The sequence below is a fragment of the Pelodiscus sinensis genome, chromosome 1 (genome assembly GCF_052426305.1).
Source record: "Pelodiscus sinensis isolate ZL-2025 chromosome 1, ASM5242630v1, whole genome shotgun sequence".
NCBI classification, from domain to species: domain Eukaryota; kingdom Metazoa; phylum Chordata; order Testudines; family Trionychidae; genus Pelodiscus; species Pelodiscus sinensis.
In genome coordinates this window covers 114,146,434-114,159,122 of record NC_143052.1, presented here as the reverse complement: position 1 = coordinate 114,159,122, position 12,689 = coordinate 114,146,434, and the positions used below count along the sequence as shown (strand labels likewise).

Here is a 12,689-nt window from a genome sequence, read left to right as displayed (position 1 = left end):
GTCCTCTCTGAATGTAGTTACAAATTGTAGCCCCAGTCCTGTAATGAGATGCATCCAAGTGGGTGACTATGCTTGCACATGGAATGCCATCTTCAGTAGGGTTCTGCAAAGTTACAGCAATGGACTGATCTTAGTGAAAGACTGGGACCAGTGTTAAGAGTCTTTCCCACAATTAATAGACGGTCTTCCAACTAGAGAGTAGGAAAGAATTTTTATCCAAAGGTTTTTTTTTTATGGGAAATGTAGTTGCTGCAAAATACAAAAAACTGAGTGACGATTTTGATTTTGGTGAAAATTTCAGATTGTCCATTATGACAATTTGAATTAAAAAAATGGATTTTCAAATTTGAATTGAGTTGTTTTGGGACAGTTTGATGTTAATCTATATTTGTTTAGGCTGGTGCCTCATAGAGCTATAGTTCAGGTGTTAATGGCTCAGGTCTCTTTGAGCAGAGTTCCTTGGTTGGGTTACATTACCCATGATACATCATGATTCTGTGCTTCCTTTAACTCCTTGAATCTCCATAGTGTATCATGAGTCCCATTGCCACAGCTGATCATGGGAAACGTTTTACTACTTCCCAACTTTCTGTTCTTTGTAAAACAAAACAAACTTTTTATCCCAAAATGTTGAAATATTGGAATGTCCTGTTGGATAAAAATTCTATTTTTGATATATTAGAAATGGAAACCATACGGATGGAAACACAACAATTGAAAAGCTTGTCACATGTTGGGTTTTTTGGAAAACTGAGTAAAAAATGTATCTCAATGTATGTGTGTAATTTTGGTATACTGTGTAAGTAACACTGAACGACAGCTGTGCTTGACAAATGTCTTTGAACATAAATGATGTTGACATGGTTCATACCATCATCTGGTAGAGTAACAGTGGTACAAATTCTTGCTATTTTATAGAAAATCTCTTCATATTTAGTGTTCTTCTTAAGGTCTGTGACCCTGGAATTATGTGAATGCACCAAAATCTTGTCATCCCTTGGGGGGAGAGGGGAGAAGAAGTAGGTTTCTAGCCCTCATGGTTGTGGTGACAGCTTGAAAATATGAACCTTGAAAATATGAACTTGAAAATATGCCCAGAAGGCAAATAAAAACCAGATCAAATGTAGTGGTTTTGAAATCACATGGTAATTTAGGGCCTTACTTGGGTTTTTGAACTCTTGGGGTTAACACATTTTAAAAGTTTTAACTCTCAAATAAATCATGTTTGATTTATCTACTTCTAGTACAAAAGGAAAAGCATTATGCAATGAAACTGCCACTAATGTGAAAGAATAGAGGAGTGAAGGAACAAAAATGAGAATTATTTCCCAATGAAAGTAAGAAGATAATGAACAGAAACAAATGGAGGTGGAAAGATGCAGTAGCATACATGGAAAATAGAGAAGTAAAAGAGCAATTGTTTTTGTGGGGAGGGAGAGGAGCATTTAAAATGTGAAAAAATTTAGTGTGAGGGAATGATTCTAGGGGAAAGAAACATACATTGTAGGGAAAATGAAAGGGAACATATAATGTAGCAAGTTAATTAAAAAAAAAAGCTTTCCAGTAGCTCGGTGCAAAAAAAATAAAATAAAATAAAATAAAAAAATGCTATTATAGAACTAGCACAAACAATACTAGACACACACATACAGATTTATTGACTCCATGGTTAGTTATGCTGGAAAAGATTATATTCCATTTTATATTGCTTTATCCTCTAAGATTTTAAACCCATCTGAAAGGGGAAAAAAGAGAATGGCTTTGAGAGTGATACAAGAGCCTTTGGTTTGCTACCCACATAAATGTTGCATTATACTATTGTACTTGGTTTTATTTTTGGTATAATGCACTGTGCCTACTATCTGGATGGGAAAGAATCCTTGTCTTTTGGGGCATGTGCTGACAGTGAGTTTGTGTTTTATTAGTGAGTATCTACTGTTCTAGAAATTATCACAGTCTCCCTTGTTCATAGCCTCCTCTCTCTCTCTGCTCCGCATATCTCCCTCCCTCCTCTCTCTCCTCCCCCCCCACCCCCCACTATAACCTTCTTCCCCTGTTGGCAGCATGAGCAATGCTGATAAGCTGTTGCTTTTTATCAAGCTGATATTATTGGATGGAAATAATTATTCAGAATGTATGTGATTTGTGTTTGTTTGGATCTTGCAAGAATTGATGGCTGCATGGCTTTTTATTGTGATGGTGACATCACATTGACATATCTGAGGAGCATAGAAATAACTGTGTTGAAAACCAGCAAAAGAGTGGGGCTGTTTAGCTTGGTTGGGAGCTCTGGAAATAATTGTGGGTAAGAGAAGAGTATAGGAAGCAGTAAGCAGAATGAGGACTTGCCTTTCAAAGTATGGTGACTTTCAGAAGCAGTGTTGCTCCCCTACTTATTGTATTCAGTTATTGGTCCTTGCTATTAGCAGAAAAGCCCCTTAAAGGGTAAACCAGCATTATGTATTTCAATGTACATTTTCATAGTCCGGGAGAATTATCTTAGAAAAATGGAGGAACTTACTTGAACCTGCAAATTAGTATACGGAAGACATTTTTTTTAAATGGTACTTTTTTTAGAGAGTCTTTCCTTGCAATTTGTCAAGCGACAATGAGAACTGAGGGCACTCAGCAGCTTTCAGCATTAGGCCCTTTGAAAGGAAGTCATGCTCTGACTATGGGTGTTACCACTGTAGTTCTAGTGTAGTGTCAATAGTATTTTTTAAACCCAGTTCAGCAAAATACATAAACATGTTAAGCTTATGTTTCTTCATCAGAGTGCTTAAGTCAACATGTGCTTTGGGGAGGGGTGGTTTGCAGAATTGTGGATTTAGATTGCTGGAAATGTCAGAGTTGTTAGGGAGGCAGAGAAGAGTAACATGAGTGTATTTAGCTAAAATGAAAAGCATGTAGAACTCTTGATTGTTCTGACACTGTTAATTTTCAATGCTTAGCAGTGTGTTTTCATGTATGAAGCCATGTTTTAACTTAACTCAAAACAAGTATATAAAATCTTTTAATAAAAATAGTATTACAGGATTTACGAGACATGGATTATTTAGTTCACTATGAGGCCACTAGGAGTTTTCTCTTGGAGATTTCTGACTATCTTACACTGTAAATTCTCCACATGTGAATGAATGAGTGACCTAAGAAAAACCCTTCCTGCCCTACAACATCTTCTCCCAGCCAGTTCAAATGTAATGAGACTGCTGGTTTATTCCTATAAACTTGGCAGAATAAGCTATCCCAGCATAAGGCACTTTTGTACCAGTAAAGGTGTGTGTGGTGGTGGTGGTGTTTTTTACTGAAACAATTAACTCAGTACAACCTTTAGTATGGAAGACGCTCTATGGCACACAATGGTGTGTAACATGGCCTTAAGTTTTATACTGCTTCCCCTGGCTGTACTAGCTGAGCGCCTTCCATGGGGAAACTGACAGCAATGGCAAAATCTCCAATGGACATCAGGCAGTCTCTGCCTCTTCTTCCTTTTCAAGGTAGAAAACTGTTTGAGGTAACTTTTTCTTTGGTTTACTTAAAATTTCTTTTTTAAACTATAGTGTCACTTTGTTTTTATTTAATGTTCTATTCCTTGCAATCAGCACTTCTCAATAGGAAAGTTAAATAATTCCTTCACCCAGAAATAAAGATAGGAAAAAAAGGATACTTTCATGAGTAAATTACTGTTTCAAATCTACATACAAGGGGAAGGAATCACAGTTACTTTTTATGATTTTTATGCTACAATTATCGAAAGACAGTAACACCAACTTATGTGACCTTCTGAGCTGAGGTGAGGGGGAAAAATTGAACAGGAAGTAGAGTTATTATTAAACTCTGGGACCTCAGTGGCTTAACAATGTCCACTACTTGACTTTTGCTATAGAACTAGTTTTCCGAGATTGAATAAGCATTTAGAATAAAAAGGCCCACTGAGGCAACTACATTAGTCAATATTAACAAAATAATGTATTGCATGTTATAGTAAAGTGTTTAGTGCTTGTATGATACATTTTTTAAAATCCCATGGTGCATTCCTCGGTTAATATGAAACAAGTGTTATCTTAGAGTTAGGGTTAGGAATGGAGTCTCTGACCTCTGTTTGCCAGGGGCTGGAAATGGATGACAGGAAAGGGATCCTGTTCTGTTCACTCCCTTTGGGGCATTTGACATTGGCCACTGTCAAAAGACAGAATACTGGGCTAGATGGACCTTTGGTCTGACCTATAGCTGTTCTTATATTCTATCTCTTTAAAAACTATTTTAAATTCCCTAGATTAAAAAAGGTAAATTTGGTAAACAATGTAATTTTAGAACAGAGTTTTCCAACCTATGGGTCACGACCCAAATATGGGTCACCATTACATTTCAAAAGGGTCGCCAAGTGTCTCCCCAGGTGGCTCTGTCTCCCTTCATCCCCCCCATTTTTGAATTGCCTAGGTCTCCAAGTCTTCCCGAATTGTCAAAATGGATCCCCATCTGGAAAAGGTTGGGAATTGCTCTTTTAGAACAGTGAGCTTAAAAAGCAAATAGAAAAAGTGTTGGTAATTAATAGAAACTTTTTGGTAATGTTTTAAAAGTGTCAGATAAAACATATTCTAAGAGGTTTAGCTCCTGAACTTTCTTGGTACAAGCAGTGGCTCTTTAGTACATACTTGTAATGATGGCTATAATTTAAAAGAGTTTTAATATCAGATAGTTGCAAAGGGAGGGTAAAATGTGTATAATTAGTATTTGCCTCCCATTCAAAACCTGTGATATTTGTAATCCTACAAATTGCCTAAAACTCACTAATTGAAGAATTTAAAAAATATATATACCGTATTTTCCGGCGTATAAGATGACTGGGCGTATAAGACGACCTCCTAATTTTCTAGTTAAAACATAGGTTTTCGCCTATACTCGCCGTATAAGACTACCCCCCCTTAAGAGGCCAACCGGCAGCGCCCCAGCTGCTCTGCCCCAGGGTCCACAACAAAAGCCTGGTCTGCTGGGGGGGAGGACGCACTAGCTGCGTCCCCCTCTCCCCCCCCAGCAGACCAGGGACACGGGGAGCAAAGCCGCAGTGGCGCGGGACCCCGCCGCTGCTGCGGCTTTGCTCCCGGTGCCCCTGGTCTGCTGGGGACCGTCTCCAGCAGATCAGGGACACCGGGAGCAAAGCCTCTGAGGACGCCGGCAGCAGGACAGTCGCGGCGTGTCTGGGCTGTCCTGCTGCCGGCTTCCCCCGAGGCTTTGCAAACCGCGGAGGGGCTCGGGCAGCAGGGCAGCCCAGGCACGCCCCGTTGCCGGAGCCCCTCCACGGCTTTGCTCCGCGTCTTCCTGGTCTGCAGACCAGGGAGACGCGGAGCAGCTTTTCTCGCCCCGGAGTACATGAGCGGCGAGACCGTGAGGTCCCGCAGTCCGTGTCCTCTGGGGCGAGAAAAGCCCCGTTCGTACCTGCAAGTCGGGGACTGCCTGTATGTTTATACCCGGCGTATAAGACGACCCCTGATTTTTGGGGGATGTTTTTTAGTATAAAAAGTCATCTTATACGCCGGAAAATACGGTATTTTTCTTTAACATTTTTCCAATTGTTGCATCTAACTGAAAACTCTGGGTTAGTAATGACTTTCAAAGGATCAGTTCTGACTTGATTTTTCACCACCAGTCAGTTTTAAATTTGTTTAAATATAAAGGTTTTTTTTTAAGTTTAAATTTAAATTGTGGTCAAATTAGACAACCTTTTAGCCAAAATGCTCTTTTCATGTGCTAACCTGAAAAATCTACTTTTTCTGTTGTAAATATGTCAAAACAATTACTCTTCTTTCAGCTTCAATTTCATTGGCCATCTGGGATACTAACATTATAGACTGAATATAGTAGTCCTTACATAAGATTTTGCTTTAACTGAAAAACTTCATTACTCATTATAATAAGTAGAGTATTCCGGAGAAAAGCAAGCATTCATCAGAGATTTCTGAAGAATATGAAGATCAGTTTAATTTCTGAATTTGTATTTAATGAGAAATAGTTTATTTTACTATCTTCAGTATACCAGAGGACTGGAATGTTAGACAAATTATTTTTACATAAATCTAAATATCCCCAAAATAAGCAGTTTAAATTGGTTTTGCACTTTTCTTTGCAAAGAGAACACTTTAATACGTGGACTATGAAAGAGCCAGAGCAATATAATCTTTATAGTGGTAAAATGTGGCTTTCTAACCTGTTAGAATGCTTTGAAAGTTTATAAAAGAGTGGATAAAGGAGGACTGGTGGATACATTTTGCTCAAGTCCCTGTCAAGAAGCTAATCTCAGGCTGAGTGGAAAAGACGTTTCATAGAATTAAAAATGAGTAAGAAATGGGGAAGCAATGTGAAAGAATAAATGGACAATTCTCAGTGTGGAAAGTGGTTAATAGAAGCATGACCCAGGGGTCACTACTAGATGTAGTAGTGTTCAGTCTATGTATTGATCTGGAAAAAAGAGTAAATAGCATAATAGTAAATTTTGCTGATAGCACAAAATGTTTCAATTTCGTCTAGTGCAGAGATGATTTTGATACACTTTTAAAATTTTAACTACTAATTATACAATGCTCCGGTATAAGAAAGCAGAATTTATTGTAGACAAATGCAAAGTAATGCATGCTAGAAAGAACAGTTTAAAACAGTGAAAAAAACACTTGGGATCTGAATTGTAGATTCTCAGGAAAAAGGTCTAGATGACACTGTGAATAACTCCAGAAAAAACACTGCTCAAGATTTGAAAGGGGGTAGATGAAGAAAATAATGTTTAAACTATGTGACAGAATATAGACACACACTAATTTTCCAATGCAAGGTACTCATATAGATAGAGCCATATGTTCAGGATTGGTATTTCAATTCCCACATTCCTAAGTTACTCTGTGCATAATCGGTACTTTTTTTTTTTGGCTGTTTCCTAAATATGTCTCCTTAGATCAGGGATGGGCAATGATTTTTGCCAGGGGGCCACTTCTTGACTTCTGATGAGTCATAACAGGCCACACATTTCTACCATATTAATGGAGAAGGTCAAAGTCTGGGAGGGAGTTTGGTGCAGGAAGGGGCTCCAGGCTGGGGTATTGGATTGGACTGCAGGGTGTGTGTGCAGAGTCTGGGGGAGAGTTTGGGTACAGGAGGGGATTCTGACCTGGGGCATGGTGTGGAAGAGGGTACAAGGTGCAGGCTCTGGCTAGGAGGTTATTAGCACTGGTGGCTCCCGGCAAATGGGGTAGCAGAGCTTAGACAGGCTGCTTGTATGGCATGGCCCAATGCTGCTCCCAGAAATGGCTCACTATTCCTGCACTCTGCTTGGGAAGGTTGGGGCAGCAAGTGTCCGTGTGGCGCCCATGCCCACAAACAGATCCTGCAGGTCCTATTTTCATGTTTCCAGCCAATGGGAGCTGTGAGGACAGTGCTGGGAATGGGGGCAGTACCACTGAGCCACTTTCCCCTCCCAGTAGAAGTGCACAGAGACATGCTAGCAGCAACATGAGGTCACGGCAGGCAGGCAACCTAACTGAGCATCCTGCTGCACCACAGGACTTTTAGTGGCCTGGAGAATGTGAAGGCACAGCCAAAGAGCCCCATGCAGCTCTGGAGCCGTGGGTTTGCTGATCCCTGTCTTAGTTCTTTTCTCAATTGCCAAGAATCAGGTTAGACAGAAATGTTAGAGGGGCCACATTTTGCTCCCCTCCCCCCACCTTAGATGATGATATTATTTGTTTATAAGATGAAGTGTTGCAGCTTTTTATTTTTATAAATTGAACAATACATCTATTAACTTTACAAAATAACATTTCACTACATTTTGTTTTGAGAAAAGCATATTGCCTGAGCTAGTCAGCATTTTAGAAAAGGTAGATTTTAAAAAAAATACTGTTTTTGTCGACTAAGTTCCTTTTTTTTGCAAAGTCTTTATAAAATAATATTACATCAAAATAAATGCTATTAATTTACTCACGCTGTTCTGTGTTTGTACAGAGCCACCTTGGTCCATGACTAGCATCCCGAGATGCCATGCCTCTGCAAATAATTATCTAAATTATAGATTCCCTTCCTCTCTAATGTGTGATATACCATATTTTCCCACGAGTGTTAACATATAACAAACCTATATATTGTCCGATACATTCCTTTAATATGTTTTTTTTTCTTCTCTAGATTGTTTCACTAAGTGAGTGAAGACCAGAATGAATGGACATATTTCAAATACTCCTAGTGTATATGGAAGTTACTCCTCTCAAATAAAGTAAGTTTCTTTACTCACACTCTCCCAAAAAAGTGTTTCTATATTTTTTCCCGTTTTTTTCTTAAATTTCAGATATTGAGAGTAGCAATAATCAAAATCTACAGAGGTTTATCTATTTTGTTTTTTGAAAAATATGCAGAGTTTCAATAAGGGAAGTCCCAGTCTCTGTACTATATAACTAAAATGACAAATAACATTTTTTATTTTAAATCTGTGTTGTTGAAAAACCTCTTAATGCTGTCTTTAACACGGAGATATGTCATAATGGTAATAAGATATTCATTTACTTAAAGCAGGGGTCTCCAAACTTTTCAGCCCGAGGGCCGCATTAACTATCAAACAGCAGTTCGGGGGCCGACTACACACTTGAGGTCCAAATAAAAAACAATCAAAACATGGATGTTGTTTTTAATTATTTATTTAATATTATTTTATTCAGTTATTATTTAATAACACATTGATACACTACACATGAACACCTGTATTAGTGTGAATGGTGAAATTGTTTCCTGGATGCCAAAATAGCAGACATTTCTGGCTTTGCGAATCCGTTTCTCCCGGAGGGGGGGGGGGCGCTTTTCCCCCTGCTCTCCCCTTCCTCTGCACGCTGTCCTCCCCTCCTGCTTGCCACCGCTCACTCCTTCCCCCCCCCGGGCGGAAGGGGTCACCTTTTTAAAGTTCCCGCTGGGGTTCACGTTCCCCCGCACGTCGCCGGGCGGGCGTTACCACCACCGCCCATCCTGCCCCCTGATTGGCCGGCTGCCCTGTCAGTCTGGGCGGGGGAACGCCGCCCGTGCTAACCCCCGCCCCCTGCGCCGTTTGCCGCCGCGCGGCCGCTTGTCAGCAGAGCGGCCCGCTTCTCCTGCCCCGGCGCGGCGTGAGTACATGCCGCACTCCTCTGACAGGGCCCCCCCTCCCCCCCCCCGCGGCAAGAAGGGCCCGTTCGGCGGCGCCCCAGGGACGGTCTCCACGGGCCGGATGAGAGGGCCTCGCGGGCCGCATCCGGCCCGCGGGCCATAGTTTGGAGACCCCTGACTTAAAGATATCATACTAGTTCATGCCTGGAAAGTGAACTGCTAGATCCATGCTGAGGCCAAGTGCTAATCTCATTTTTCAAAGCCTAAACTTGGGTCAGAAAATATTTTTTCCCTAGGGACAGTTCTATACAATTAATGTTACTGGCTGAGGGTTTTTGGCTGCCAGCTACCTTTTTTGTAAGACATAGGATATTGCAGAGTATCTGACTTGATAGACCACTACACGGTCATATCTAACTTGGGACAAAACAGTCTATGTTTCTATGAAAATTGAATTAATGTTGGAAGTAGCGATTATGTTGTTCCTTCTTTAAGTGGAGGTCACACATAATTTGTTCTTGTTTTTACACAGTGAGGACATTGCTTGTCCTTTCCTTTTAGCCCTGGGCAGTCAGATACTCTTTCTTCTTTCTCATCACTGAGACAGAAGCAGTGGTGTGTTAAGCATATAAGAAAAGAAGAAAATCCCACCAAAACCCAAATTCTTTCTGGTATTTATGATGTTGTTCTAACAGATGTGCTCTAGTTCAAACAGAAATTATTTTGGGGACGTTCTATAACCTGTAGAAGGCAGACTAGATCAAGGGTCTTAAACTCACTGCCTGCAAGCCCTGAGTATTTTCACAATCCAGCCCAGGAATCCCTTTGGCTGAAGGGTGGGGGTAAGGAGGTGTCCACCCCCAACCTCCATGCCCTGCCCCTTTCTTTTCCTTCCCGTTTTCTACACCACTGTATCCTATCCTCCAATCCTCCCCCCCCTTCTCAAAGGGATGCAGCAAGCACTGGGGATTGCTGGGGGGAAGAGAAGAGTAGGGTTTGGGGGAGAGGTACAGGCACCTCTCCTCTGGCAGCAAGGGCTCCTGGGTTGGATTGTGAAAAAGTCTGGGCCATAGATGGCTGATAGGCAATGAGTTTGAGATCCCTGTGGGAGGGAGGGAGAGAGAGAGAGAGAGAGAGTGTATTTGAATTTTTGTACAAAACCCAAATACTTACAGTATTTAAATCTATGAATAGACTAACCACACACCTTTTCTTCTAGTGGATATGGGTCACCGACATTTGCTCAGGCAGATAGGGAACAAAGCTCGAAAGCAAGTGCAAAGGCTATTTATGGTAAGTCTTGCTTAACACTTTCTGGATCTGTCATTTCAAGAGTGACTTTTAAAGTGTTGGAAATATTTATAAATATATTTACTATTCATTTGAAACTGATGTGTATTTGAAATAGTGCTAAGTGTGCTAGAGAACATTTTGTTAATATAAAGTAGGCTTCTAACTGCTTACCTTTAATAAGTCACTATTCTTACAGCTTTTATTGCAATAATGGATTGACGAATAGCCAAGGCACATGAGGGAATCAGGAGATCTGGGTGTATTCTCAGATGTCCTACAACCTTTTTTACTACCACTTAATCTTTCTACTTCTCAGTTTCACCATTTGCAAAAAGGCAAGATTGTATATCTGCTTCTCAGAGGTAGCATTAGGATTAATCATTTACTGCATGGAAAGTTCTTTGTTGTTTGGATGGAAGAAGCTGAAGAAAAGCATTGTTATATAATGGGACTGACTACCATGGATATATAAAGAAACTCTGTCAAGGTTAATAGGCTCAACATCTGTCTCCTTTGGATTATGGTTTAGTGGTTAGAGTTGGGGACTTAGAGTCTGGATCTATTCCCTGTGCTGTAATTGCATTGCTTGGTAATTTTGAACAAGTCAGTCTTTCTGTGTCTTATTTTTTTCCCATCCCTAGATTATATAGAGAACTCTCCTCCAAGAACTGCCTGATCCCTAAAGCAGTAAATATTTCAGGGGGGCATTGCCTAACCTTACTTAATGATTTTTTTCCCAAGAAAAAGGAGATGGGTTTTACAGGCGTTAATACTCAATCCTGGATCATTGTTATACCTTTTGCATTGTTCTATAAGACTGATATTTGACTGACGTGTTCTAGTTAAAGAAGTTAACTCTGTGTATAAATGGATCAGTGGAAAACAGTATGGTGGCTTGAGGAAGCCAAGTGAACAGCTTTTAACTAAGTCCTTCCTTAGAAATTTGTGTAGATCTCTCTCAGGCTCTCTCTCATATAATCACTGTTATCTATCTCTATTGTCAAACCCAGAGTTTGTGAGGATAAAACATATTTTTAGACAATGCTATGTAGAATACTGCCTTCCATAGCAAGCAAGTATATTTTCTTTTCTCTGAAGTGCTATGACAACTCCATGCTATACCTAGGTACCTCTTATCCTGTGCTACGCAGTCCTTCTCTTACATATTTCTAATGTGACAATCACCTTGGTATCTAAATGTCCTCAACTTTGTTGTTGTTGTACACAATTTATCTTTAGTTCTTCTCATGTGCTAAGGGTGGGATGGAGGTGGTTGTCTACAATTGGCTTTACTGTTTGGCTTAAGGGTGTGAAGTCTTACCCTAGTCCTTTTGAATTTCCTATTAACTCTTTCTGGAAGGTAAAATCAAAACATACTAGCCACATGACTAAGTATGTTACAACAGTTCTGAAAAAAATGTTTGAAGGTATAGTTCTTCTGAGAGACTATTGGTACTATATGTGGAGGGGGAAAAATCTTTATTTTTCTCTCTTTGACTTTGTCCTGAATAAAGGCCACGTAGTATTGATAATATAGGGTTTTCTCCCAGCTTTCTGGTTCTGCAAATGACTAATAAAAAGGTTTTTCCTATAAAATGTTAGGATGTTGGCAGAGGAGCCATTTATAATAATACATGTCTCCAAAATCAGTTCAGCTGGCATGTTTCATATACTAGTGTAAGCATGAGGTTTGGAATACCAAGGCTCTTTTGTTGCCCCAGGATTAGATTATGGTAAAGCCATAATTTTCATCTTCTGAAGGCAAATGGATAGTTTGATTACTGCATGTGTCTCTATCAGATGTCACTTTAAGAAAGAAGTTTCTTTCCATTACGTTCATGGAATACACTGAGAATTTAGATGAAGACCCCTTGCTGGAAGAATGCAGTGCAACACTACTTTATTTCTTAGATTTCACAACCAGAACAGATACAAACCCAAAAACATAGAGAGAAAAAACAGTCTGTTTCTTAAAACAGAGGCACAACTCGCTCCATTTAGTATAAATTGGTTTTCTGTAGACTAACTGCTTGTATCCCTAGATCTAGGGTTGCCAGGTGCCTGGTATATACCTGGGCAGTCCGGTATTTTCACCTCCTGTCCAGTAAAAAAAAAATTAAAAAAAAAAGAAAAGAAAAAAGAAAATACCGGATACCTAAGATGTCCGGTATGTTCTGATTTTTTTCCCCCGGCCAGGAGGCGCAAATGCCGGGCACCTGGCAACCCTACAAACACTCAGCACCCGGCCTCCCCTCCTTTTCCCTCCCCCCCCCCCCCGAGTC

At 40.2% G+C, this 12,689-nt stretch overlaps 1 protein-coding gene across 8 annotated transcripts in view; it reads left to right on the top strand.

Moving 5' to 3' along the window:
* The window catches only part of EPS8 (EGFR pathway substrate 8, signaling adaptor), a 226,504-nt gene that overhangs the window by 127,736 nt on the left and 86,079 nt on the right, over nucleotides 1-12,689 (top strand). For all 8 annotated transcript variants that reach the window (XM_089769524.1, XM_089769530.1, XM_089769528.1 and 5 more), the window contains 2 exons: nucleotides 8,170-8,257; nucleotides 10,334-10,407. In XM_089769524.1, coding sequence (XP_089625650.1) covers nucleotides 8,199-8,257; nucleotides 10,334-10,407 — 133 coding nt within the window. In that variant the 5' untranslated portion in view covers nucleotides 8,170-8,198. The remainder of the gene's footprint in view (nucleotides 1-8,169; nucleotides 8,258-10,333; nucleotides 10,408-12,689) is intronic.